The sequence below is a fragment of the Oryza sativa genome, chromosome 7, assembly GCF_034140825.1.
Source record: "Oryza sativa Japonica Group chromosome 7, ASM3414082v1".
Taxonomy (NCBI): Eukaryota; Viridiplantae; Streptophyta; class Magnoliopsida; order Poales; family Poaceae; genus Oryza; species Oryza sativa.
Window position 1 is genome coordinate 2,557,694 of NC_089041.1, and position 26,475 is coordinate 2,584,168.

Sequence of the window (26,475 nt, forward strand, 5' to 3'; positions counted from 1 at the left end):
CTGTGGTTGAAAAATACCAAGATTTCCATTTTTCTTACTGCTCCACATAATTCCTATTTCCCATTCTCTTGCACTTATTCCAGCCTACAGGGACAGTAAATCCAGGTTCATTTACTCATTTTTCTGCGGTTGAAAAAATACCAAGATTTCCATTTTTTTTTACTGCTCCACATAATTCCTCTTTCCCATTCTCTTGCTCACTATATATGCCTGTCAATTTTTTTGACAGAACATGCATCAAGTCACCACCAACAACATTTGCAGCTGCATCCAAGAACATTGCATGCAGAGGTGAGCATCTTATCCACATTGGCAGGCTCTAACCAGGAGATGCCACATCAGCAGCAAGGATCTGTAACCTATCCATGAGTGGCCACTGCAGTCCACAAGCTCCCCTTGTGGCTCCCATTCCACATCTCCTCCAAGAATTAAAGCCCAATGCATCTCCATGGTGGCACTTGACATTATTTTTTTCCTCGAAACTCAGCTGCAAGGAGAAGGAGAAGGTAGGCTCCAGCCATGGCTTCCCAGCTCTCCGCCGCCACATCCGTGCCGCAGTTCCATGGCCTCCGGACCTACTCCTCTCCTAGGTCCATGGTCAGTTCCTTCTATGATCCAATGCTATCAAATTATTTTCCTTTGTAACGAAAAGTATAACTAGAGATGCATACAATTACACATTCCTAATTGTCCCTGGTTCTTGATTAATCACAGGTGACGCTGCCATCGTTGAGGATGAGCAAGAAGAGGTCCCAGGGCATCCGGTGCGACTACATCGGCTCAGCCACCAACGTTGTAAGAACACACACACTGAATTAATTTATCAGTGTGGTTAATTAGCTGAATTCAACGACGTGATTAGGCTTGATGTGAATGGAATGTGATGGGCAATTTATTTGGGGGGGCGATGCAGATCATGGTGACGACGACGACGCTGATGCTGTTCGCGGGGAGGTTCGGGCTGGCGCCGTCGGCGAACAGGAAGTCGACGGCGGGGCTGAAGCTGGAGGCGCGCGACTCCGGCCTGCAGACCGGCGACCCCGCCGGGTTCACGCTCGCCGACACGCTGGCCTGCGGCGCCGTCGGCCACATCATGGGCGTCGGCGTCGTCCTCGGCCTCAAGAACATCGGCGTCCTGGACCAGATCATCGGCTAATCAAATTCATTAAGCTAGTCACACGAATCAATACTCCTATGTGTAATCGATGCATGAGTGCCTGTGTGATGGACGATGTAATGATCATGTAAATTGTGCGTGGAATCAGTGCTTATCTAGCTTAATTTTGTTTCTGTCAACCAATGGAATGTTTCTTGATGCAGAGCTTTGTTGTTGGATCTTCGAGGAAGAAAATGTTTTTGATTGCTTGGTTTTAAAGTTCTAAACACGAAACCTTTTCCTCTTAATGTTTATTTTGTACATCCCTATGCCATTTTTTGTCACCTGAAAGTTGTACATTTTTGCAACTGCAAAATTACATGAGCTTTCACATAGGCTTCAAGAGGCAAGAGCTAATTGGTTTCTTTCTGCTGAGCAAATCCTGATTAATTTGGATACTGAAAGATTAATCAGCAAAGATGAAAGGAAAGAGGAGGACAACATGCATGATTCCACGAAATAAATCAACAAGATACTGAAATAAACAAATTTTGGGAGGAGTCAGAATTGGAACGACATTCAGCAGTGTCCCTAGACACTGCATGCACGGATCCTCATGACTGGGCGTCAGTTTAGTATCGATTCAAGTTGTTAGTTTGGAAATCACCAAAGAAGAAATGAAAGAGGAGAACAGCATGCAAAATTCCACGAAATATAACAAGATAATAAACAAGAGCTGCAAAAAGAGATGAAGTGCAAATTTTGGGACGAGTCAGAATTGGAATGATATTCAGCAGTGACACAGTGTATCTATCTTCATCCTCCTCCCTCAAATTAACCAATGTTATTTCATACAAAAACTATCTGACAGAACAAAAATCACATCATCGAGAAAAAAGAATTGCATAACAACTACTGACACCAAGAAAAAAGAGCAGACCAAGGAGTAGAGAAAGAAAGTCTAAGGGTAATACGGAACTTTTTCTAATATAAAAGTAATGGTAAAATTAAGCTCCAAAAATTTGAACAAGTCTTATCGTAAACATCAAATATATATCTACAATTGAAGCGAGGTGTGATAAATATTGTCAAACCCTGTATTTTATTTTATTTCGATCGGGAGGGTTACTGGAATTTGCGTCATCTTTATGCAGGTTAGAAATTCCGATTTAGGTTGTGAGATCCATGTTTGAAAACATGGCGGTCGAACGAGGGAGAAAATTGAATGTACTTGTTCTAAGTACACATGGCATTTCTTTTTAATTTCCATGCATATATATATAGTCTACTCTCTCTCGGTTTCAAAATAAATCAACCTAAGCTTAGGATGAGATATAAACCTACCATAGTAAATTTGGAGAGATGCCTGAATCTATCACCACGCAATCTATACTTTCTGTAAGAGTTTGTGTCGGTTATATGTATAAAGTCGGTTACAATTTAGGACTTGGAGTTGTAATAGGTATTAGGACTAAAGTATGAGTCGGACTCTATCCTAGGATCTCTCTCTTAAATACAGAGGTGTGCCTGTTATAACCGCATGGCGACTTAACATAGCGAGAGGGAGCGGCTGCCGGCGGCGTCTGGCCGTGAGTCGTTGTAACTCTGATATGTTATATATGCTAATCAGGGAGGAGCGCCCGTAATCAGTGCCCCGGAGATGTAGGCCTCAGCTGAACTCCGTGCCAAATATCGTGTCTTGGTGTCGTCATTGTGTTTGGATCTCCTATGGCATTTCTTCTGCGTTTAGCTACTGATGTCAATTTCGGGGTTGGTTTTATAACAAGTGGTATCAAAGCATGCGGGAGATCCATGGTAGAGGTACGAGTGAGGTGCTCCATGCTGCGACAACTACACAGGGTGTCAAGAAACGGACATGGACGCTAGGTGGAACATGGTGGCGATCAACGGAATTTGATCGATGGAATCGGATACTTCAGACGGCAGTCTGAACAGTTTGATGGTTGCTTTCAACAAGGAGACGACCAGATGTGGTGCTCGGGTTGATGGCGGCGGAAGCGATTGGTGAACCAATCTGTGGGTCGGACACTTCGGGCGGGTGGCTCGAACTTTCCGGTGAGCTACTCTCAACAGGGAGACATGTGGCCACACGCTCGGGGTTGATTGAAGCTGGAGGCAATCGACGTTCTCGGTCGGTGGAATCGAACACTCCGGGAGGGCTGGCCCGGGTCTTTCGATGAGTTGTGTTCGACAGGGAGACGGCTAGACGTAACGCTCGGGTCATTCGGCGACTGGAAAGACGACATGCGATTTGTCGGCTTCCGCTTGCAACTAGATTGACGGTGGTCAATCGGAGGTCAGAGCGGATTTATTGGTGACGAAATCCGGACAGCAGGAACACGGCATGGTGTGGTTGTTGTGTAGGTGCTGACAGTATTCGGCGCGGGCCGGCTCCGGTCAGCGGAGGCGGCGACGGCACGCAAAGGAGCAGCACACAGAGGAGGCCAGAAGCACAATTGGATGGCACGGTGATATGCTGTCATGCATGATTAGCGATGCATGGTTAACTAATTTTGCATGCATGCATGCTGGTACATTAGTTAAATGCATGTAATGATCCATAGGTGCATGCGCGCGGCAGGGAGGCCCATTGTGCTTAGGTCCATGCATGGAGCAGCAAGTTCTTGGTATCGGATCGAATCAGGGTCGCGGATGATGTACAGTTTGTGTAGCTGTTGGAGGTCGATTCGGTTGCGGAGTTGCTTCTCAACTTGGAGTCGTGATGGACGTGGAGATCAGCACGGAGGCTAGGTGGCTGGGATTGGACACGTATTTCAATGGGACTCGTTCACCAAGCCGAGTTGATCACTCACATGGACATTTCGTCTAGGGCTAGATTGAGATCATGGATTGACAACAAAAATAACTGTGCATCAGGGCTTCTGCATTATGATTCGAAGGCAAGGCTGTGGTGGGGCAGGAGTGTGGCAAAGGTGTGTGAAGGAAAAATCCTGGACAACAACGGGTGAAAACGTTAAGGGTATCAACGGACTGTTTGGCAGTACAGGATATATCCAGGATCTGTGGGGTTTGCATGATGGGGATATATGAAATATGCGTCGCTGAAGAGGAAGAGTGAGCGCTATGGTGGTAATTTCTTCGGATGATTCAAAGCAACGGTGATTTTCCCAGATTATTAGGAATTCAGTCTACGGATGCGGGAAAGCATGGATGTTAGATTTATTAGCTCGGTTCATAAGACGACAAGGAAGAAAGGGTTCTCTTCAAGTCTGGTGAGTTTGATTTATCTATTTGGTGGTGACGTGGGTTATCTGGCCATGGATTAGATCAAGTCAAATTTAAGACGGTAGATGGAGTTGAACATGGTCTTTAAGAAGTCTATGATGTGAAAGCTAGGAAGGAATTCAATTTCGCTTGGCAAGACAACTGTGGTGATACGAGAGAAGGTGGAGCACTGTTGCAGGTGGAGTCAAAAGGAAGAAATCGCAAGGATAGTGAAGTCTCTTGTTTACGGTGAGCCTGGTAGAGGCTTGTCGGGGTAGAAATGCGTGAGTGGCGAAAAAGGATCGACTCAAGTCCGGGTACACGGAGGTTCGCGCAAGGAACAAATTCAGGTTGGCATGGCATATTCGCCAAGGTGGAGTTTGTTAGAGTTTGTGTCGAATATGTGTACAAAGTCAGCTACAGTTTAGGACTTGGAGTTGTAATAGGTATTAGGACTAGAGTAAGAGTCGGACTCTCTCCTAGGGTCTCTCTTAAATAGAGAGGGGTGCCTATTGTAACCGCATGGCGACTTAGTATAGCGAGAGGGAGCGGCTGCTGGCAGCGTCCAGCCGTGAGTCATTGTAACTCTGATACGTTGTATATGCTGATCGGGGAGGAGCGCTCGTAACCAGTGCCCCAGAGATGTAGGCCTTGGTTGAACTCCATTACCAAATATCGTGCCTCGGTGTCGTCATTGTGTTTGGATCTCCTATGGCGCTTCTTCCACGTTTAGCTACCGATGTTAATTTCGGGGCTGGTTTTATAACACTTTCTATAAAGCTATAGCCCGCTAAGTCCAAAGCTTAACATGCAACCATGCCACATCATAACCCACTAGCAATAATTACATATTTAACCTCATGCAAACATACATCATCTACAATTTATTCAATTCTACAAATCAACATGCAAGCATACCCAATCATCTCTAAAGCTCAACATGCAACCATGCCACATCATCATCTACTAGCAATAATTACATATTTAACCTCATGCAAGCATACAACATCATCTACAATTTATTCAATTCTACAAATTAACATGCAAGTATATCCAATCATCACCCCTCATATCATTTGCACAATATTTTAACAAATTTATTTTTTATTTCTATAATATTTAACATATAATTATCAATATGCTTCACATTAAAGAACGGGTATCATTTGTTTGTTTCATGATATGTATGGAAAAACCCTAATATTTATTTTTTTCCTTTTTACTTCTAGCTTGATTGTTGAAAAAATATATTGAGAAATGGTTAGTAATTCCTGCAGTAAAGCACGGGGAATCACCTAGTAATAATAATAATAATAATGGTTGTCTCCGTTTGGGGAGGTACACGAAGATTCAAGTAGAGGAACGGGAAATTCTATGCATGTGCAATTAATTAAGCAGTACTCCCTCCGTTTTATATTATAAGACTTTCTAGCATTGTCCATATTCATATAGATGTTATGTCTAGAACTTTCTAGCATTGTCCATATTCATATAGATGTTATGTCTAGATTAATTAACATCTATAGAATATGGACAATGCTAGAAAGTCTTATAATATGAAACGGAGGAAATACTAATTAATTTGTAAATCTAGACTAAAGTTAAGGGTATGAAACTAATTGGGAAAAAAGAAAAAAAAAAGAGAGAGAACATACTACTACTAACAAGCTGGTAGAGTATGGATACTAGTCTGTATATGCATGGAACTAGTTGGAGTAGTAGTAGACTAGCAGTACCTGTAGATACGGCCGATTTTATTTTTATTTTTTTGGATGGGTGGGGGGAGGTGGCCTATAGCTGCTGCTAGTACTCCTCCGAAAGCAGATCTTCTGACTTACTGCATATGCAGTTGAGTCACTGATATGTGGGTCCCATTTTACTATGGTCCACATGTAAGTGACTCAACTGCACAGAGGATCCCACCACGTACTCCTCCTGTCCTCCCCTAGGTAGCCCTAGAGTACGAGGAGCAGACTATGTATGGCAGCTTGTTTCTGGCCGAGGCCAGCCACGCTAGACGATTGCTCAATAGCTAAAACTTAAACTTTAAAAACATAATTTTAGTATATGTTTTTTCTCTTTTTGATTCATTTTGTAGCATTTTTAAGTCATTTAACGATTCACCATGTTTAATGATTATAAGGATATGCCTCCTACAAGCTAGTTTTAGACATGTAGGGCTCATTTAGAACACGGTATTCTAAAAACAAAGAAAGATAAAAGACACGGGGAAAAAGTGTTATGCTAATTGAATTCTTATGGACATTAATAATATATATAGGAATGCTTCGAAACTGTTGTTTGGATGACACAGCGAAAAAAGTTACAAAGTTAACTTTGTGCCATAGGAATAAGAAAATATGATAATGCTAGTTTTCTTTCGAAATTCCTACATATGAAATGGCCCATTTCATAGGGACTTTAAATGATTTGGAAGACATATTCTTTTGTTCCAAAGGAGCACATACGAAATTTTTCCATAGGAATCTAGTTCTCCAAAATTCCTTAGTTTCCCATTGTTCAAAAGGAGCCCCTGATGACATTTTCGTGAATACGTGACTTCACAAATATAGAGCCAGAGAATGGAGAATTAAGATGCCATTTTCAACCAAGGTCCTTTTTTGATGGAACAAGATAGGATTGCAAATCCCATAGGATGTTTTACTGTTCATGCCTTTGGATGCAGGAATTGGCCATAGGCAAATCATAGGAAGCAATTCCTTTCCTTCAGTGGTTACTGAATCAACATCCCAAATCATAAAATCCCCACAAAATATTCACAAATCAAATTGTTGCCATGCTGGTGAGAACCACCGTCGGCTCCATGTCAGGGAAGGGGGGGAGCAGCACCGCCGGGAAGGGAGAGCAGTAGCAGCTGCCATCGCCACGCTGGGGGGAGGGGGAGGGAGGAAGCAGCACCAGCCACCGCCACGCCAGGGAGGGGGAGCAGCAGCAGCCGCTGCCGCAACACCGGGTAGGGGGAGCAGCCGCCGCCTCCATGCCGGTGGAGAGAGAGAAGGCGGAGAAAAAGAGAGGCGAAAAGACAAAGATGTGTGGGTGAAGAAAAGGAGGAGATAAGGGAGACAAAAAAAGTAAGGGTGGCGAAAAAAAAGGTTCGTTTGATTCGATTGGATAAGATTGGCTCAATCCGCATAAAAGTGTCGATTTATCAGCTCGGAACAACACCTATGACTGACAGTCATATATGTGTCGGTTTTTAGCTGGAACCAGCATCTTTCTCTGACAAAAAATATGTGTCAGTTCCAATTAAAAACCGGCACCTATTTATATACAAAGGTGCCGGTTCTTGCTATTGGTGTCCTTGTGGGCTCTTAGGTGCTGATTCTTGCCATTGGTGTCCTTGCGGGCACATGTTTAGGACGAAGGTTATACCATTTCCATCACCTATAGTGCCGACTTAATTATATGTCCCTTTCTGTAGTAGTGACCGCTTTACATCCACAATCTTACCATATTCGTATGTTTTATCTATTCCTGTTTTTTTTTTCAACCCTAGAGCCCAGCGTGAACATGGAACACCGATTTTTTTAAAATAAAAATATCCTAGGGAATTGCTAGATTTCATGGGCGGGCTAGCTAGCTTCGGTTCTTTTAAGTTACAATTTATCTATTATATATGGTTTTATTTTATTGAAATTCTCTTTTCATGTATTTTTAAAGTTTTTATGAGTGACTATAAGTTTATTTCATGTATTTTTTTATTCTTTTTGTTAGGATAATTTATTTAGAGAAGAGACTTCGCCTAAAATCTAAACACTCCGTAATAGATAATGTACATGTTTGAGAGCTTCTTTGTAATGCATGATTCACAGGAACATGAATAGGAAAATGTAATTTTTTTTTATAAATGATGTAAGTCGTAAATTTGAGACGACGATCATGTAACTTTTTGCCAACTTTGGATGGAGGTTCTCTAATAAAATTCTATAGTTATAGGATCTTTATCTTGTGTTGGTGTCTACTAGTTTGTGCTTGCCATTTGTTTTGTTTTTGCAATTGTGAACTTTAGGTGTGAGTTTCTTTTGTGTGAATTCTGTAATAGTTGGCTGTAGCTCTTGAGCAAAGGCTGACTCATTCCATTATTAAAAAAATGAATAGAAAAATGCAGGAATTAAATGCCATGCTTTTTTGAATACCAATGTCCTCGTTGTTTTGCTTTCTGCTGCTTATTCCAGAATATAAAGATTTTTAGAGTTGGATATGGTATTAAGAAAGTACGTAAAATTAAATAGGAAAATGTTATAAATGTATGAGAAGAGGAGGTAGGTGAAAAATAGGTTGTGATTTGGTGGGAAGAGAATATTGTGAATAATTTATTATATTTAGGACAAACCTTAAGGGCTACAAATTATAATATTTTGGGATGAAGGGAGTACTTATCAGCCGTGGCTAAAATTTAAATTTTAAAACTCGATATTTTTAGTTGATTTACAAAATTTACCCTGCAATTTTTTTTAATTGTGTACATGCTGTTTTTCTGCAATTTGAGTCACAGGCAAAACGATCAGAAGCCCACATGATTTTTGAAACACAAGAATATTTGAGGTAATGACGCTGGATGGTTCGCACGAAATAAACTTTGTTTTCCTTTGAAATGAAAGGGTAGGAAATTAAACTATTTCATAAGCTTTATCAAGCTTAGGCCCATATTATTTACCGAATTATTACATCGGATTATCTATTTGATAATAGAGATAAATTATATATTTTTGTAAATAAATTTGTATAGTATAGAAAAATTAATCCCAACGATACGGTAGAGAAAGTTTTTTTTTCTAAGAAAACATATTTCTAGAACTGTGGATAAAATATAATCCGACGAAATATATAGAAAGAACAGGGCATTATTCTTCTAGTCCAAAAGAGCGTGCATGCAAGTATAAAATCCTTGTGAACTCCAATAATCTAAAGTTTTCATGAGAAATCCTCCAAATCCAAATTAAGGAACAGCTAGAACGAGCTTCGCTACTAGTATTCGTAATTTCGTACGAAATCTATTGCTAGTTCCTATAGTCATGACGCATTGGAGCATGGCGAGCCACATAGTAGAGTAGACTCTAAGGAGTAAGGGTGTGTTCACTTTTATTCGGCTTAAAGTTTTTAGATATATGGACACATATTTAAATTATTAAACGTAGACTAATAATACAAATTACAGATTCGCCTGTAAACTGTGAGACAAATTTATTAAGCCTAGTTAATCCGTTATTAGCAAATGTTTACTGTAGCATTACATTATCAAATCATTGCGTAATTACTAATTAGGCTCAAAAGATTCGTCTCGTAATTTACATGTAAACTGTGCAATTGATTTTTTCTCACATTTATTATCCTATGTATATGTCTAAATATTTGATGTGATGTTTTTGAGAAATTTTTTTTTATATAAACAAGGCCTCACTAGCGCGATAGATTTTTACACGAATTGTTGCTTGCTCGCTCTCGGAGTAGAGTGACTAGCAATAGGCATATGCTTGGGCAGGGCTAGGGCATGGTGTAAATCAATCATCCGACCGAAGCAAGCAAGCAACAACTCCCAAGGGAGCTTATAGCCACTGTGGCACCCATATCAGATCCACTCTTGTCTGCCACACTCATCATCATCTAGGCCCTGTTTAAATCCCTCTCAAATTTTTTTACCCTATCACATGGAATGTTTGAATACTCGCATAAAATATTAAATATAGGCTAAAAAATAACTAATTACATAAATTGCGACTAATTTACGAGACGAATCTTTTAAGCCTAATTGTTTCATGATTTGATAATATGGTGCTACAGTAAACATTTGCTAATAACGAATTAATTAGGCTTAATATATTCATCTCACAATTTACAGACAGATTATGTAATTTGTTTTATTATTAGACTACGTTTAATACTTTAAATATGTGCCCGTATATCTGATGTGATACTCCAAAACTTTCCACCCCTAATCTAAACACCCCTCTATTACTCCAGTCACCATGCAGGGCAGGGGGCAGCTGCTCAAGGTATGCATGTCTGACTAGATTACTGTGCGTGTGATGAGTATAAACTTGACATGAACATTCATGCAATATTTTATTGCTACTGTGAGCATTTGAAATGAAAGATTTGGCAAAGGTCCTGATTTCAACTTTTTTTTCTTCAAACTTTTATTTTTTTCATCACATCGAACTTTCTACGCACACAAACTTCTAACTTTTCCGTCACATCATTTCAATTTCTTTAAACTTTCAATTTTGATGTGTAACTAAACACAGCCAAAGGATTTTGAGTAGATTTAAATTTTCTGGTCTTTTTTCTAGATACACCTAAGATTCATAGAAAACATGCATGACAGAAAATTTTTTATTGGATCGTGTTCCTACTCAAATTCATAGAAAAATAAGCAAGAGATTAAACCCTTATGAAAACTTTCTTCTAATTCAATTTGTCAGTGATGCAACCAAGGCACCTCTTCTCGTTTTTTCTGTGTTTTTAATTAATATTGTAGAGTTGATGAAACACACTCATGCTAGTACTTCAACTCTGTGTGTTTTCGGTGTTTTGATATGGATAAAAGAAAATTTACGATAATAGTGTGGGTTACACATCTTTTTCCTATTGGGAATGATTACTTCAATTCGATTTTATATGTCCCATTTAGATTTGATTGATTCTTAGTATTAAAAAGTTGAAGAGGTGAGTTGTAAAATTTGCAATGAAATTAGGTGGAATGGCAGATTCGCTCCCACCACAAATTACTGATTTTAAAGGAGTATAGATCATGCATTTTAACTAGGCCTTAATTAATGTGTGCTAAACCAAATTACTATAGCAAATAAGAGTAGGTGCTATGTCAGTACTTTCTCCATCTAAAAGTCTTAAGCATTTTTTTTCTATTTGTTTCAAATGAGATAGTTATATTTATAGTCTCCATGCACCCAATACTTAGGCCCCTGTTAGTTTCTAACTAAGATATATATTTTACCATAGTTTTCATTAGCATGTTATTCAAACTACCATGCGAGAAAGAGCAGGTGATGAGTTTGTGAGCAGGAGAGAGAGAGGAGCTGAGGATATAAGTATGGGTGACTTATTAACTTTTAAAAATATTGAGAGGGAAGAGAGGACGAGAGGTTGACCTTGCAGCTAGGCGGGCCTCTTAATAGGTTCACCTGAGAAAAAGAATTTTCATAATTGGTCTTTATATTACTGGGAACCAAAAAAAAATTTTTAGCCCCGCCTGGCACCTACGAAAAAAAAGGTTGTCCATGATAATCTCTTTTACTAGTGAAAAACAGAGACCAGATCCTCCGGTCAGTATAAGTAATTATATGCAGGCATCTCTCTCATTAATATTGTATGTCGTTGCATCAGACGTAAAGAAATTATTCGTTCGAGAGGACAACGAATTAATTCCTGAACGACGCCGAGCGACAGTATAATATTAACCTAACGCAGGACAGTGCGTGCATGGGAAAAAAAACTAATTTAATTATCGACAAATTAAAATTCAATTTGATTTTTAAAGCATAATCGCAAATTAAACCAAGTGATATTTGGCTTGGTAAGTCCGATTTACTTTTTTTAAAAAAAAAATTTCGTAAGGTCTGGTAAACCCTACGTCAAGCTAGACGGTGACTGCATGCGGGCGTGAACTCAAGCAGATCCTCGATCGGTGGTTCTTCGCCAGCTTACTACTCCAGTACTCCTACGTGCTTGATGCTCAAGATCATATGTTACTCCCTCCGTTCCAAAATGTAAATGTTTAAATTTATAGCTAAAAATGTTTACATTTTAGGACGGATTTAGTATAAAAAACCAATATACGAGAGTGTTTAGTTCACGACAAAATTGAAAGTTTGATTGAAATTAGAATGATGTGACGGAAAGTTGGAAGTTTGTGTGTAGGAAAGTTTTGATGTGATGAAAAAGTTGAAAGTTTAAAAATAAAAGTTGGAAACTAAACTAGTCATTTATCCATATTCATTGTATATACAAGAATATGTCACATCCAATTTTTTTTTTACCGAGGGATTAATTAGCTTTTCGCAGGAGACGAGTCCGAGGTTTTGTCGGTCGGGTAGTGGCAGTTGGAGGCTGGAGACCCGAGTCGCGCGGCGTCGCTGGATCGCCGTGCACCACAGCCACCAGATCGACCGCCGATCAGGGCCGTCGATGGGGGTGTGCGAGAACGGCGGAAGTTTGCAGTCCGAGGCGTCGCGTCGCGTCTCGCGAGCGTAGTTGCCTTGTTTTCATCTCAAGCGCGCGGTGATTGGTGATCGCTCGCAGCATGCATGCGTTAGTCGAGGCGTCGCCGCGATTCACCGACTCCAACTCGCGAGCGTTTAGTGTTAAGTTGCTGTGTTGGTCTGTTGGATGGCCATGGAGGCGTGGACAATGGACTGAGCAGCCGAGGCAGGGAGGACGCGAGGCTGCAGCGCACGCGCAGGCAGACAGCACAACAATCGCCGGCCAATCGAGCGGGCGAGCGCCGATCGAGCGGCAGCGGCGGCGTGGCTAACTCCGGCATGCGGTCGCGCGCGGCAAGCCGGCAACCAGCAAGCGCGAGCCGGCGAGGGCGCCCCTGGCAACCAGACTGAGGGCCCTTTGATTCGCAGGATAGAAAAAACACAGGAATAAAAAAAAACACAAGAATTAAAGTAGTAGGTTTCTCAAATCCTATAGGAATTAGCGAACACAAGAAAAACAATAGGAGTCTTTGATAGTGCTATAGGAAAAATAAAGAAAAGTTCACAAAGAGGTCACATCTCTTGCTATTTTTCCTATGAAATGGAAAGCATAGGATTGTAGTTTCCTTTCTTTTCTATAAATCAAAGGGACATGTAGAAAAAAGATCCATAGAAATTTGAATCCTATGAAAATCCTTTTCCAATTCTATGAATCAAAGGGAGTTTGATCATCAAGTAATTTGACGAACGAACTAGACTTTCATCTGATCTCATCTTATCTAGTCATCTCTGATTCTCTAATCAAGTGTGTATACTGTATGTATGTATGTATGTATGTATGTATGTATACGACATATGTCTTTTTCTTTATTTTGTTTATAAAACAGGAACTCAGGAAGGCTTTTATTTCCTCAATTGCTTTAATTCCTCATCACTTCATCACTTCTAGAAACAGAAAGTATGATTCAGGTGCTGAAAAACGTAGGAAGAGACAGGCTAGATGCAGCAGCTCAATCTCGATATTAATTATGAAGATATAATTTAAGATTTCATTCCAAGAAACACTAGAAGGATGATGCTTTTCACTTTTCAGTACAACATGAGATCAGTAGTACTACCTTTTCTCTTTTAGCATTAATATTTGTATAAAATAACACATATTAAAGTTATATAGTTGATTGAAAGTATGCTTTGTTTATATTAGTTATATAAAATTTTCAAAATTTAGGATCCAATTAGCATTTCGTTCGGTGGCCCCAAATATCTGGAGACGGCCTTGCCGCCGATCGATATATCGTCGCGGATGGCACTATGGCAGAGACGTCGGTCAGCTCGGCAAGGGGCGATTCAATTCAACAAAATAACCGCCGCCACCCCGTACGCGTGCACGGTGCACATGCACGAGATCATCTACTACTAGCTGTTTGCACGGGGTCGGACTTTGATCGACGTCCCCTGACATACTCCATCCGTCCTATAATATAAGAAATTTTAATTTTTTTTCTTGCACTGTTTGACCAAATTATGCAAATATAAAAAATAAAAAGTTGTGCTTAAAATACTTTGGATAATAAATAAGTCACAAATAAAATAAACAATAATTCTAAATTTTTTTTAATAAGACGAATGGTCAAACAGTATAAACAAAAAGTCAAAATACCTTACATTATGAGACGAAGGGAGAATATATGAGCGGCTTGCACAGCCGCACCAGCCGGCATCTCAGCGAATTGCATCGCATTGGTTCACCTCCATCGGCACACATCCACACGACCAAAAAATAGCACATCATCCGCCGCCCACGACCCGAGCTCTGCTACCGCCAACTGTGGGAGAAACTCTGCCCACGGGCTCCCCTTGCCGCGGCCGCTACCCCTCCCGTCGAATTGAAAGAGGAAGAAGATGTTGAGGGAGAGGGGAGAACTGGATCTAGGAGGAGGGGAGAGCTAGGACATGAGATAAGAAAGAAAAAGAGAGAGGTATTCCTCTATTCCTCTCACGCTAGTTCGGCTCCATGTGTGACCTCGCTCCCGCCTCGCTGTCTCTGCTGGAGAAGTCCCAGGGGCAGACCGCAGACCGCGACGAGAAGCAATGGCAGGGCGGCGAGGACGTGGCGAGGCAGCCGACGTAGCGGCAGTTGCAGGACTCGCCTGAGGCGTGTGCGGCCGCCGTGCCGGCGGCCGTCGAAAGAACCGTTCCTTGGGCCCCGTCGTGGTCGCACACCTTCACCACCATCACCGCCGCCGCTGCCGCCGCCGTCTCCGTCGGAGCAGCATCATCACGAACTGGGGGAAAAAGCGGGGGATTGGGAGATGAAGTGGGTGGGGAGGCGATGCGTCGAGGAGAACAAAGGGGTAGTTGGGGAACATATTCCTTGGCCTGGGATATCAATGCTAACCTTGGTAACTTGCATTGTGCCAAAACAGATAACGCCCACTGTGTATAAGCTGTGTTTAGATTCCAACTTTTTCATCACATCAAATGTTTGGACACATGTATGGAGCATCAAATGTGAACAAAAAGAAAAATTAATTGCACAGTCCAACTATAAATCGTGAGACGAATCTTTTAAGTCTAATTACATCGTGATTAACCATAAGTGCTACAGTAACATACATGTGCTAATGACGGATCAATTACGCTCAAAAGATTCATCTCACAGTTTACAGTCGAAATCAGTAATTTGTTTTGTTATTAGTCTACGTTTAATACTTAAAATATGTGTCTGTGTACATAAAAGAAAATTAGCCAAATTTTTACAGCATCTAAACACGGCGATAGTAGGGAATAACAGAAGACACAGAAGGATGGCTTTGCATTGCTACTGCCCTAAGCGGAGTAGGCGGAGAGCGAAAGAGGAAAGGGTGGGTGGAGACGGAGCAAGCACTGGTGGAGAAACCATCTTTGGTCGGTCGGCCGAAATCCACAATAATCCCGGATCCATTTAAAACCGGATCTTTAGTCCTGATTGGTGGCTACAACGGTCATATGTGATCTTTAGTCCCAGTTGGTATAGATCATCTTTAGTCCCAGTTGTAGAGATGTCAGACGTTGTCAGGGCCCCCGGGATCTTTAGTCCCGGTTGGTGTTACCAACCGGGACTAAAGATCCCCCCCTTTATATATGCCTTCTTCCTCCTCCAGCCCGAGAGCAAGCTTCAAAATTTCTCAAAGAAAGAGGGGAGGTCATGCCAAAATATGTTGTGAAATTCTTTTAGTGATTATATACAAATCGGAGGTGTCTAAAAGGTTAGTAACTTCATCATCCAAGATTTTTTTTTGTTGTTATATTACTTTTGGAGCTATGTTTCACACATTTTTTTTCTCCAAAACTTTGTTGTAAGTTGATGAGAGAGAAAATTTGTGTGGGGAAGAAGAATATATAGAAATTTTATTCTCATAGTTTAAAATATGATGAAAATTACTTAAAAAATAGAAAACAAACTAAATTGAAAATTAAGAGAAGTACAACATTAATATTAGTTTAGAACTTCAAAAATTGTTAATAAGAATTGCTTGTCGAAAGAGTTTTTAATTATTTTATCATTACTGTTTGACTGTCATTATTGTACGAAAATTTATTTATGTACAATTTTTTTTCATTTCATGTAGATGGATCGGCAATGGATGTACGTTGACCGGCGGTCCAAAGAGTTTATCGAGGGCGTGCATTATTTTTTGAGAGTGGCCGAAGCTAACAAGCGTAACGGTTTTATTTGTTGTCCATGCAATAAGTGTAAGAACCAGAAGGAATATTCTGCATCCAGGACTATTCATTTCCACTTGTTTGAGTTGGGGTTCATGCCAAGCTATAATTGTTGGACATCCCACAGTGAGCAAGAGGTTGAAATGGAAGAAGGTGAAGCGGAGGACGAGAACATTCCCGACTGGGCTCAGTACGCTGGATTTGAAGAAAATCAAACGGACGAGGTGGACAGGGATGCTGGCGATAATGACGCTGCAGATGATCTTGGTCAGATGTTGCAGGACGCAAAGGAGGACTGTGAAAGTGAAAAGGGGTCCCATAAATTGGAGCGGATGTTAGAGGACCACAGAACGTCGTTGTACCCAGGTTGCGAGCAGGGGCACAAAAAGTTGGATACCACTCTGAAGTTCTTACAATAGAAGGCAAAAGATGGTGTTAGTGACAAGGCATTTGGCGATTTATTGAAACTCGTCAAGAACATTCTTCCGGAGGAAAACAAATTACCCGGGACAACGTACGAGGCTAAGAAGATAGTCTGCCCTCTAGGACTGGAAGTTCAGAAGATTCACGCATGTCCGAATGATTGTATCCTATATCGCGGTGAGGAGTACGAGAGCCTAGAAGCATGCCCTATTTGTAAAGCACTACGATACAAGATTAGACAAGATGATCCAGGTAAGGTTGACGGGCAGCTAACGAAGAAGAGAATTCCTGCTAAGGTGATGTGGTATTTCCCTATAATACCACGGCTAAGGCGTTTGTTCAGAAACAAGGGGAATGCTAGAATGATGCGTTGGCACGCTGAAGAACGTCAACAGGACGGGATGCTGAGACACCCCGCCGATGGTTCGCAGTGGTGAAACATCGACAGAAAATTTAAAGACTTTGGAAAGGACGTACGAAACATACGGTTTGGTTTAAGTGCGGATGACATGAATCCTTTTGGAGAGATGAGCAGCGGCCATAGCACTTGGCCCGTTATGATGTGTATCTACAACCTCCCCCCTTGGCTATGCATGAAGAGGAAGTACATAATAATGCCGATTATTATTCAAGGCCCCAAGCAACCTGGTAACGACATCGACGTATACCTAAGACCACTGGTCGAAGATCTTAAACTGTTGTGGAAGAAGGAAGGTGTCCCCGTGTGGGACGAGGACAAACAGGAGGAGTTTAACGTACGAGCGCTGCTGTTCGTAACCATCAACGATTGGCCTGCACTTAGCAACCTATCCGGGCAGTCCAACAAGGGGTACAAGGCTTGCACACACTGTATGGATGAAACAAAAAGTACGTATCTTAAGCACTGTCGGAAGGTTGTGTACATGGGTCATCATCGATTCCTTGCAGCAAACCACCCAGTACGGAAGAAAGGCAAGCACTTTGAACATACGGCGGACCACCGTACGAAGCCAAAACATCGCAGCGGTAAAACAGTGTTTGCTATGGTGAAAGATCTTAAAGTGGTGTTTGGAAAGGGGCCTGGCAGCCAGCCTATAGAACCTTTGTAAGTTTTTAAAGTATACGAACACGTAGACTAATAATAAAACAAATTACAATTACAGATTCCACGTTGTAAACTGCGAGATGAATTTATTAAGCCTAATTAATCTGTCATTAGTAAATGTTTACTAGAGCATCATATTATCAAATCATGGTGTGATTAGGCTTAAAAGATTCGTCTCTCAATTTACACATACAAACTGTGCAATTAGTTTTTTTTTTCCACATTTAATACCCTATGCATGTGTCCAAACATTTGATGTGACGTTTTTGCCTAAAATTTTTTAAGATCTAAAGAAGGGATACACTCAACTTCTACCCTCACCTCACTTTTATACCTCCCACGTTAGTTTTAAACAAAACGGTACATTTTTCTTTCAACAAAATATTTACATAAAATTTGATTTTAAAAAAATCACACCAACCTATTTTTAAGTTTTCTTTACAGATAATACTTCTTCCATCCAAATTCAAATGGAACTTATCCTAATAGGTTTTAACATTTTGGAACGGAAAGAATACTAAATTAATTATGCGCCAACGAGCCACCCAGTTTTGTGGGTGTGGCTCCTAAATTCACCCTTGGTATTTTTACAAACATGGATACATCTATATATATAATAATAAAAATAAATATTTTTTTTAAAGAAAATAGTACTAACAGAAAGAAGAAAAAGATTAAGGTTTGAAATATAAAGCAGGAATTCGATCGATACGACAATAGCACATCTTCCCTCCGTCCCGTCCCAAAAATATATCAAGTGTATTAGTTTACGTACGATCTTTGTTTGTTGTACTTTGACCAATTTCTCACCTTCCATTAATTATACTTATAACATTAATATAACATCACTTGAAGGTATTCTCTAATATATGAATTTAATGTCCTTACTTACTCGTGTGTCACTACACACTTGCCTCAAGGAGTCAAGGGCTCCTTTAGAACCAACAAAAAGAATAGGAATTATGAATGCGCTAGAAAATATTCCAGAATGGCTCATTGGAACAAAGGAAGACTAGGATAACCTATGAAATGGCTTATTCCAATGAAATTTTGGAGGGCAACTAACATGGCTCCTTTAGATCGATCTCATGTTTTTTCTTTCCGTGTGACTCGCAATGCCTATCCTTTTCCTATGGAACTACCAAACATTTTTCCTTTTTTGGAAAAATCACGTGGATTCATTTTCTATAGGAAGGGTTTGTTGTGGCATGAAATTACATTACTGTATATTTTATATTCCTATGTTGTCAAACATCAAAGGTTTAATAGCAATAATATAAGGGATTTTGAGTTTTTGCTTGCACTATTTGAACACTCGTCTTATTTAAAAAAATTTAAAATTATTATTATTTTTGACTTACTTTATTATCTAAAATACTTTAAGCACAATTTTTCGTTTTTTATATTTGCATAAATTTTTTGAATAAGACGAGTAGTCAAAATAGTGCAACAAAAAACTCAAAATCCCTTATATTTTGGGACGGGGGGAGTACTATTTAGTACAGTAGGAGTAATCTAATATTAGAAAAAAAATGTTTAAGACAATGATGGGTGGTAATTGTGATTAGCGCGTGTGGCGAGTTTGACAGCAAGCACGCACAGCAAAGCTACCCTTCCTCTCGTCTCGTGTCGTCACTCGAAGCCGCGCGCTAGGGTTCCCGTCTCCATCCCGCCGCGCCGCCGCGAATCCACCCCGCCGCCATGCTCGGGTTCATCGCCGGCAGGTTGAGGCGGCCCTCGACCCTGCTCACCGTCCTCCGTCCAGGCCCTGCAGCTGCCGCCACCAAGAGGAGCATCCACCACCAACTCGTCGACCGGCAGACCAAGAACGCTCCCTCGGCCGCGGCAGGCTGCATCTGGGCCACCACCGTCGCCGGTAGCTGCAGCAAGGCCGGACCTGCAGCGCCCAAGCTGCCGCTGTTGCCCGGCAACACCCCCACCCTGCGCTCTCCATCGGCCGCGGCAGGCTGCAGCTGGGGCCTCGCCACCGCCGCCGCCGCCACCGGCCCCAAGTCGACCGCCCTCGCCGCCGTCTGCAGCAGGGGCCTCGCCACCGCCGCCTCCGCCACCGCCGCCAAGTCGACCGCCCTCGCTGCCGTCTGCAGCAGGGGCCTCGCCACCGCCACCGGCAAGTCGACCGTCCTCGCCGCCGTGCGCGCCAAGATCGTCGGGGTGGCCGTGGCGCTTCGACGCGTCATGGTGGGATCCCAAAGGGCCCACATCGCTTTGGCTCGCCTGGCAAGGATCTACCGGGGCGATGGTTCCACCATGCCGCGGGTGGCCACCGCCGCCGACATGTCCGTCGTGGAGGCGCCTTCATCTTCTTCTTCGCCCTCGCGTGCTCACTGTGAAGGCCAGCAAGGCTGTGAAGGATGGAGCTGGAGACCTGGGTGTGTACGCAGACAACGATATCATCAAGGCAATGAAAGTCCTCTTCATTCAGCAGGAGTAAGAACTAAACCAGGCCTATAAATTCTTGCGTTTCTTTCTGTTTTATTCACATAAATAGTTAGGCTATGTTTAGTTCCACGCTAAAATTGAAAGTTCAAAAAAATTGGAATGATGTGCCGGAAAAGTTATAAGTTTGTGTGTGTAGAAACGTTTGATGTGACGAAAAAGCTAGAACTAAACAAGGGCTTATTTTGTTTATCCCAGAACGTGTGCTCGACATTCTGTACCTTTTGCTTTAATTTATGCTTGGTTCTAGGTCTTGCTAGGAGATAAGAATTCTTTTCAAGTGCGAGCCAGGGAGATATGAGCAAAATTTGAACCTCTGAATTTATGTTTACCGTGCTGAAAATCGTCTGCTTTTAATACAAATCATCATCCGAAGCTGAGGATCTGTTTGCCCATTTGTTGTGGTTTGTGTATGACTGCAGTTGCTCGTGTCCTGTCCAATCTTTTAGGAATTTAATCTGTTGCTATGCTTTGTGTACGGGTGTGTTTAGTTAACGCTACAATTGGAAGTTTGATTGAAATTGGAACAATGTGATGGAAAAGTTGGAAGTTTGTGTGTGCAGGAAAGTTTTGATGTGATGGAAAAGTTTGAAGTTTGAAGAAAAACTTGGGAACTAAACCAAGCCTTAGTTTTCAAATTTTTCTTCAAACTTTCATCTTCTCCATCACATCAAAACTTTCCTACATACACAAACTTTCAACTTTTCTGTCACATCGTTCTAATTTCAATCAAATTTCCAATTTTGATGTGAACTAAACACACCGTAAACCAGGCCTAACTCTCCTCCTTTTTTAATCACAGAATCCTTATTGGGAAAATGCTCGCAAGTTACCTCGAAAAGACTAGGCGTCGACAGTCGACTATATCACTTGGCTTTGCAGGCATGCAGGTGCTTGTATGCACCTTTGTGGCTGTGAGGTTCGAAGGGGCAACGCCAGCTGAAGCCATCTACAAGAATCTGAGTTATCTGGAGGTGTTCTTCAAGACCTCACTTCTGGCCGTGGGAGATGCTGTGAAGCTGTGGGTGCAGCAGCAGCCATCGCATGACTGCGACATCAACGATGGATTTTCTACTTAGTGAATAGTTAGTTAATCTTGAAGTGTATTTTGTGTCTTGGGTGCTTTATCTGATTGAACTTGAACCATACCTTGTTGAACTGGCCAAAGCGTGAAGATGTTGGAAGATGTCTGAAAGTTGATTGCACTCAAATCTGGCAGGCCATGGTGATTTGGTGGAAGGAAATGTACTCATGGGTATTCCTGAGATTGCCTGCCTGTGTGATGTTGCAAGGTTTGCTTATATACCATGTTTCATTTGGCAAATGAATTATTCATTCTATCATAAGCATTATTTTCTTTTATGCTACTTTTCGTACCATTGTTTTATTTTAGGACAAAACCTTCTTTTGAGGCTGGTAAAGTACTTCATCCCAATCAAATTATCTTAGCTTCTGTTCAGTCATCCCGCGGCAGACTGATCGAGTCATGCATGTCGAAATCTGCTTCCAACGTCCGCTTCCTTCAGTTCGTTCGTTCGCCCGGCTGGTTGCGCCATCGTGGAATGACTCCCGCGAAGCAAAACAAGCGATCGCCCGTGTGTCTATATATATAGCTATAGCAAGCAGATCGATTCGTTAGTTCTGAGAGAGACACACACAGCGCCGGAGAGATGATCGAGTAGTAGTAGTAGTAGTAGTAGTAGTAGTAGTAGTAGTTCTTCCTCGCAGGTTGAGATGGTCAGGAGATCGAATTAATTGCAATATATGGTTGAATTAATTGCAATGGCAATTAAGCTAGGAAAAAAAAAACCAAGCTAATCAATCAATCCTGTGCATGGTATGGCAGTCTTCTCCAATACAAAGATACAAGATCATGCACAGTATATTCACAATGTAAGTCTGTGCATGCATGTATGTATATACAGTTTTTTGAAAGCAAATACAAGATCGACGACATGACCGGGATACAGGCTGCAGGGTCCGTGTAGCTAGGAAGATCATGCATCTGTACTGGGTAATGTTCAGTACAAAGACACCTCAAGGACCTGTACTGTACTAAGGTGGTATGGCAAACAATCGTCAAGAGCTCCAAGTAGGACATCCTGATGACAAGGTTCTTGATAGATCAAGAATGGCGGCTGATCAACATGGTGAGTTAAAAAAGATAGACATATTTACGTGGAGATCTCTTGGATTAAGTAATACAGGAATTCAGGATTTGTTGCTTCACGAGAAAACTTAGGCCTGTGTAGTCAGTGGCGAACCCAGAACAAAAATTACCGGGGGTCCAATACATACTAACTATCTAATTATTGACTAATATATTAATTAATATAGTGTAATTTATATAGGATTTGAATAATCTACCCGGTGTCCTGTGACACCGGTAGTATAACGTAGGCACACCCCTGTGTGTAGTTCCCACGCAAAAACTTTTTACCATGTCACATCGAATGTTTGGACACATGCATGAAGTATTAAATATAGAAAAAAAATTAATTACACAAATTGCGTGTAAATTTACGAGACGAATCTTTTAAGCCTAATTGCTACATGATTTGACCATGCGGTGCTACAGTAAACATTTGCTAATTACGGATTAATTAGGCTTAATAAATTCGTCTCCCAGTTTACAGGCGGAATTTGTAATTTGTTTTGTTATTAGTCTACATTTAATACTTCAAATGTGTGTCCGTGTATCCGATGTGACACGCCAAAATTTTGCACCCTGAATCTAAACACAGCCTTAATTTTTCTACTTTGTGTTATAGTACATCAGTACTAACAATACTCGAGTGCAATTAATGGTACTAAGCCAGGTTTTGCCTAAAGAAATTGTTGTAGGTGCAAACTGATTCTCTTTTAGATGCCTTGACCTAGCATGTCAATTGTCAAAGACAACCATCAATACGAGCAAGTCTTGTTCTACATTGCGCGCTGGTGGTGAGTGGTGACACCGAGTATCTGTAATGGATCAAGAGCAACATTAAAATAAACCGATCGATTTGGTCTACATATTGCTATATTCCGTGAAGAATGTGTTTTCATAGGAGATTTAGATAATGATTTCATTGTAATTTTAGCTTTTCCGTTGCAATGCAGTCACCTGTGCTAGCGATGGTAAAATATTCAAACATCAGTACTAAGATGTCGATGTAATTTTAAAAAACCTAAACGCCGTGAAGCTGATGCTCAGCTGCTGCGGTAGTGGTAGTTTCATGATGAGGTTGAAGTAATAGATTTGTGAATTCTCCTCGAAATGGTGGAACGAACATCATTGAAATGTCTCCAAATGGCATCACAGTATTTGAATAAAGTTGTTCCTGAACCTATTCATATTATAGAAGGTAGACAGTATAGAGTGTAGCATTGAACGCGATGAAGTTGCCAATGATTTCATACCACATCAGCTTCCCCTGGCGCTTGTCCCCTTCTTCCATAATCTGTTCAAGTATGCGCCTTGCAGGCAGAGGGAAAATGAAAAAAAAAAGCCATGAGACGCAAGCTCTAGAGTTAAACATGCATGTTGGCAAATTAAAAGGAGAAAAATGATTATTAGATATTAATGCTGAACTAGAACCATGAATCAGCGCCATACCTGCCCTCTCCAGGAACTGGAGTGCCATCTTGGGCAGTAGCAGTGCTGCTAAGCTTACCCTTAGCCTATATATATAAGGCAAGAGAGACAGAGAGAGTCAGATGGTGGTGCAATGTCAAACACAAACCAATTACTACGAATAATTAATAAACTCAGATGGAAGAGACTATATACAGGTACAGGTAAATAACTGAGGTTTGCATCTAACATAAGTTAGAGTCACTGGTTTGATCATAATAGAGCTGAAGAAAATAAGCCCAGCGCGGCGAGTATCATATGAGGACAGTAAATGCTAGTACTTGTTATTGGTAGATAATACTGATAAAAAACAGCTCGATCTGTTCATCTCGAAGGGGAAAAAAAACAGAGATCGGGGTTTGTTCATCTCAGGGGAAATAAAAGATTTTGAGTTAAATTAGGTCAACCAACACAGAGACAACAAAACACACAAGGTACTATAGGATAATTTGAATGAACGAAATTAAGGGTCCAAAGGTTCATTAGGGGTAATAACACTAATCTAATCGGAGAGGTGAATCGCTAGAACATGTGCGTGCAAACCGCGAGATACAAGAGAAGGTGGTGATTGAACGGGCCAATTATCATCGCACATCATCAGAAAGAAGGGATTGATTAGGTTAATAGCGAGGGGAACGAAGCGAACCTGAGGGGCGGTGGATGAAGAGCGAAACGGCGGGAGAGTCCGGCGGGAAGCGGCCGCCGGGATCCGCAGCTTGGTGAGGAGAGAGCGCATGGCCATGGCGACACGGTCGGATCGGGAGGAGGCGGCGGCTAGGGTTTCGACGGCGACGGCGACGGCGGAGGCGGCGGCTAGGGTTTCGGTCTTCGCCCCACCGGGGATCTGTTCCCTTTATAATAATTATTAGTTTATTTGTTAGAAAAAAAATCTCCTCCGTAACCGAAGTACAGTAGGACTAGTGGTAATGGGGATCTCCGAACCCGACCTCTTCTGGCCTGGCCCATGGGCCCCTTCCCCTACCTTGCGGGCCCCACCTTTCTCTTTTTTTTTTTCTTCTTCTTCTTCTTATTATTATTATCCGTTACAGCTTCAAGCCTCCAACACAAGCAAGATAGTTTATGGCTCTCATGTATCAATGGCAAAAAAAAATATCCGTACATTGCAATAGGTGAAAACTATTTTAATTTTATTATTGTTACTAGTAAAAGTATCCGTGCGTTGCAACGGGAAATATAAAGACCAGAAAATTAAGGAAAAGTTAAGAAAGATTTACATTATGTAATTAATTGAAATACAAATTTCCTAAGATATCTGGGTATTTTTTAAGTAGCTAGGTGTATAATAATTAAATTACTAGCTTACAAGTAAAGTAAGTGTGAAAAATAAAATGATATGGTTGGAATTAATTTTATTAAATTCCCCACGATTAATTACGCTCTTTGGAATTTTATTGGAATTTCCGAACTTAATTGCTAATTTTAATAATACAAACATCATTTCAACATTTATTTAAATAAAAATCTTCCTTTCTATTTGGGCCTTTTTCAGCCCATTTTGTTCTTCAGCCCGCAACCGAGCCGACTGTAGCGCCCGTTCCGTCGTGGCGCCTAGCGGGAAAAATTATCTCTTAAAAATCCTATTTGCGAAATCTGTTTCTTTGCTTGTTGTCTAGTGTCCGTGCTTTCTCAGATCTTAAATCCCAGATCAATCGTCGAGTTCAATCCCGAATCCAAATCCTTCCCAAATCAATTCCTCCGCAAAAGTCTATTTTGCCTCCCTCGGGTTCGATGGGCCGAATCTCTCTCGGCCCATCTTCCCCTCTCTCTCTCTCTCTCTCCCTCTCTCCCTCGCTCTGCCCGCGCGCCGCGCGCGCGTGCGCGTAAGCCGCACCGAGCGCCCCCCCTCGCTCTCCCTCTCCCCACCGCCATCCCTAGAGAGCTCCCCGCCCCAAAATCGGCCCCCGCGCGCCGTTGCTCGCGTGCGCGCGCCCGCGTGGTCGCCGCCCGTGCCGCGCCTGCGCCGTCTGCGCCGCCCGGGCCCGCTGCCCTGCCGCACCTGTAGCCGCGCAGCCGCTCGGCCCCGCGAGTCAGCACGCGTGCCGAGCCGCGCCGCTCAAACCGCCGCGTCGCACGTTGCTTTCCGCGCGCGCGTGCCGTGGTGGCCGACCGCCTGGTCGCCGCCGCCGTCAGCCTCTGCCGCGCCTGCCCGCGCCTGCCGCCCGTGTCGTCCCCCCGCTCCAAACCACCCCACCGTCATCGTCGTCGTCATCGACTCGGCCCGCCCCTCCACGCGCTAGCTTCCAAGGAGAGGAGGCAGAGCTCCTCCTCCCTCTGCCGCGTCACCCCCCCGCTCCCTCCTCCTTTTCCCAAAGCGGCAAGGAGGCAAGCCCCCTTTCCCTCTTCCTTTCTTCTTTTTCCTCCTCTCGCCGGCGTCACCTCCTGTCGTCGTTTTGGCCGCTAGCCGGGCGCCAGCTCGCCGGCTTGACCGTCCAATGTCGGTTCCCCTCTCCCAAACCGACATTGTCGCCCCTATAAACCCAAGCTCCTCCCTCCTCCAATCTCCCTCGTTTTCGTCTCTCGCCGCCACGCCATTGTCACCGCCTCCCGTGCTCTGTTTGCCGTCCCCGTTCGTCGTTGCGCGTGTCGAAGGAGCCGGCACGAGCAAGGACGCGGAAGGGGACTCCGGGCACGCCCTCCCCCTCCTCTT

General features: G+C 42.3%; 1 protein-coding gene and 1 long non-coding RNA gene across 2 annotated transcripts; one reads left to right on the top strand and one right to left on the bottom strand.

The window, feature by feature from the left end:
• Nucleotides 1–184: 184 nt before the first annotated feature.
• LOC4342404 (photosystem I reaction center subunit psaK, chloroplastic) lies at nucleotides 185–1,296 on the top strand. The gene is made up of 3 exons (XM_015789274.3): nucleotides 185–597; nucleotides 715–795; nucleotides 914–1,296. Exons 1-3 carry the CDS (start codon nucleotides 520–522, stop codon nucleotides 1,154–1,156), a joined length of 402 nt encoding a protein of 133 aa, XP_015644760.1. The 5' UTR covers nucleotides 185–519; the 3' UTR covers nucleotides 1,157–1,296.
• Nucleotides 1,297–23,451: 22,155 nt separating this feature from the next.
• LOC9270813 (uncharacterized) lies at nucleotides 23,452–24,686 on the bottom strand. Its single transcript, XR_001547433.3, has 3 exons — nucleotides 24,454–24,686; nucleotides 23,790–23,854; nucleotides 23,452–23,650 (listed from the first exon to the last, which is right to left on the bottom strand). It is a non-coding gene; the product is annotated as an uncharacterized lncRNA (long non-coding RNA).
• Between the last annotated feature and the right edge of the window lie 1,789 nt (nucleotides 24,687–26,475).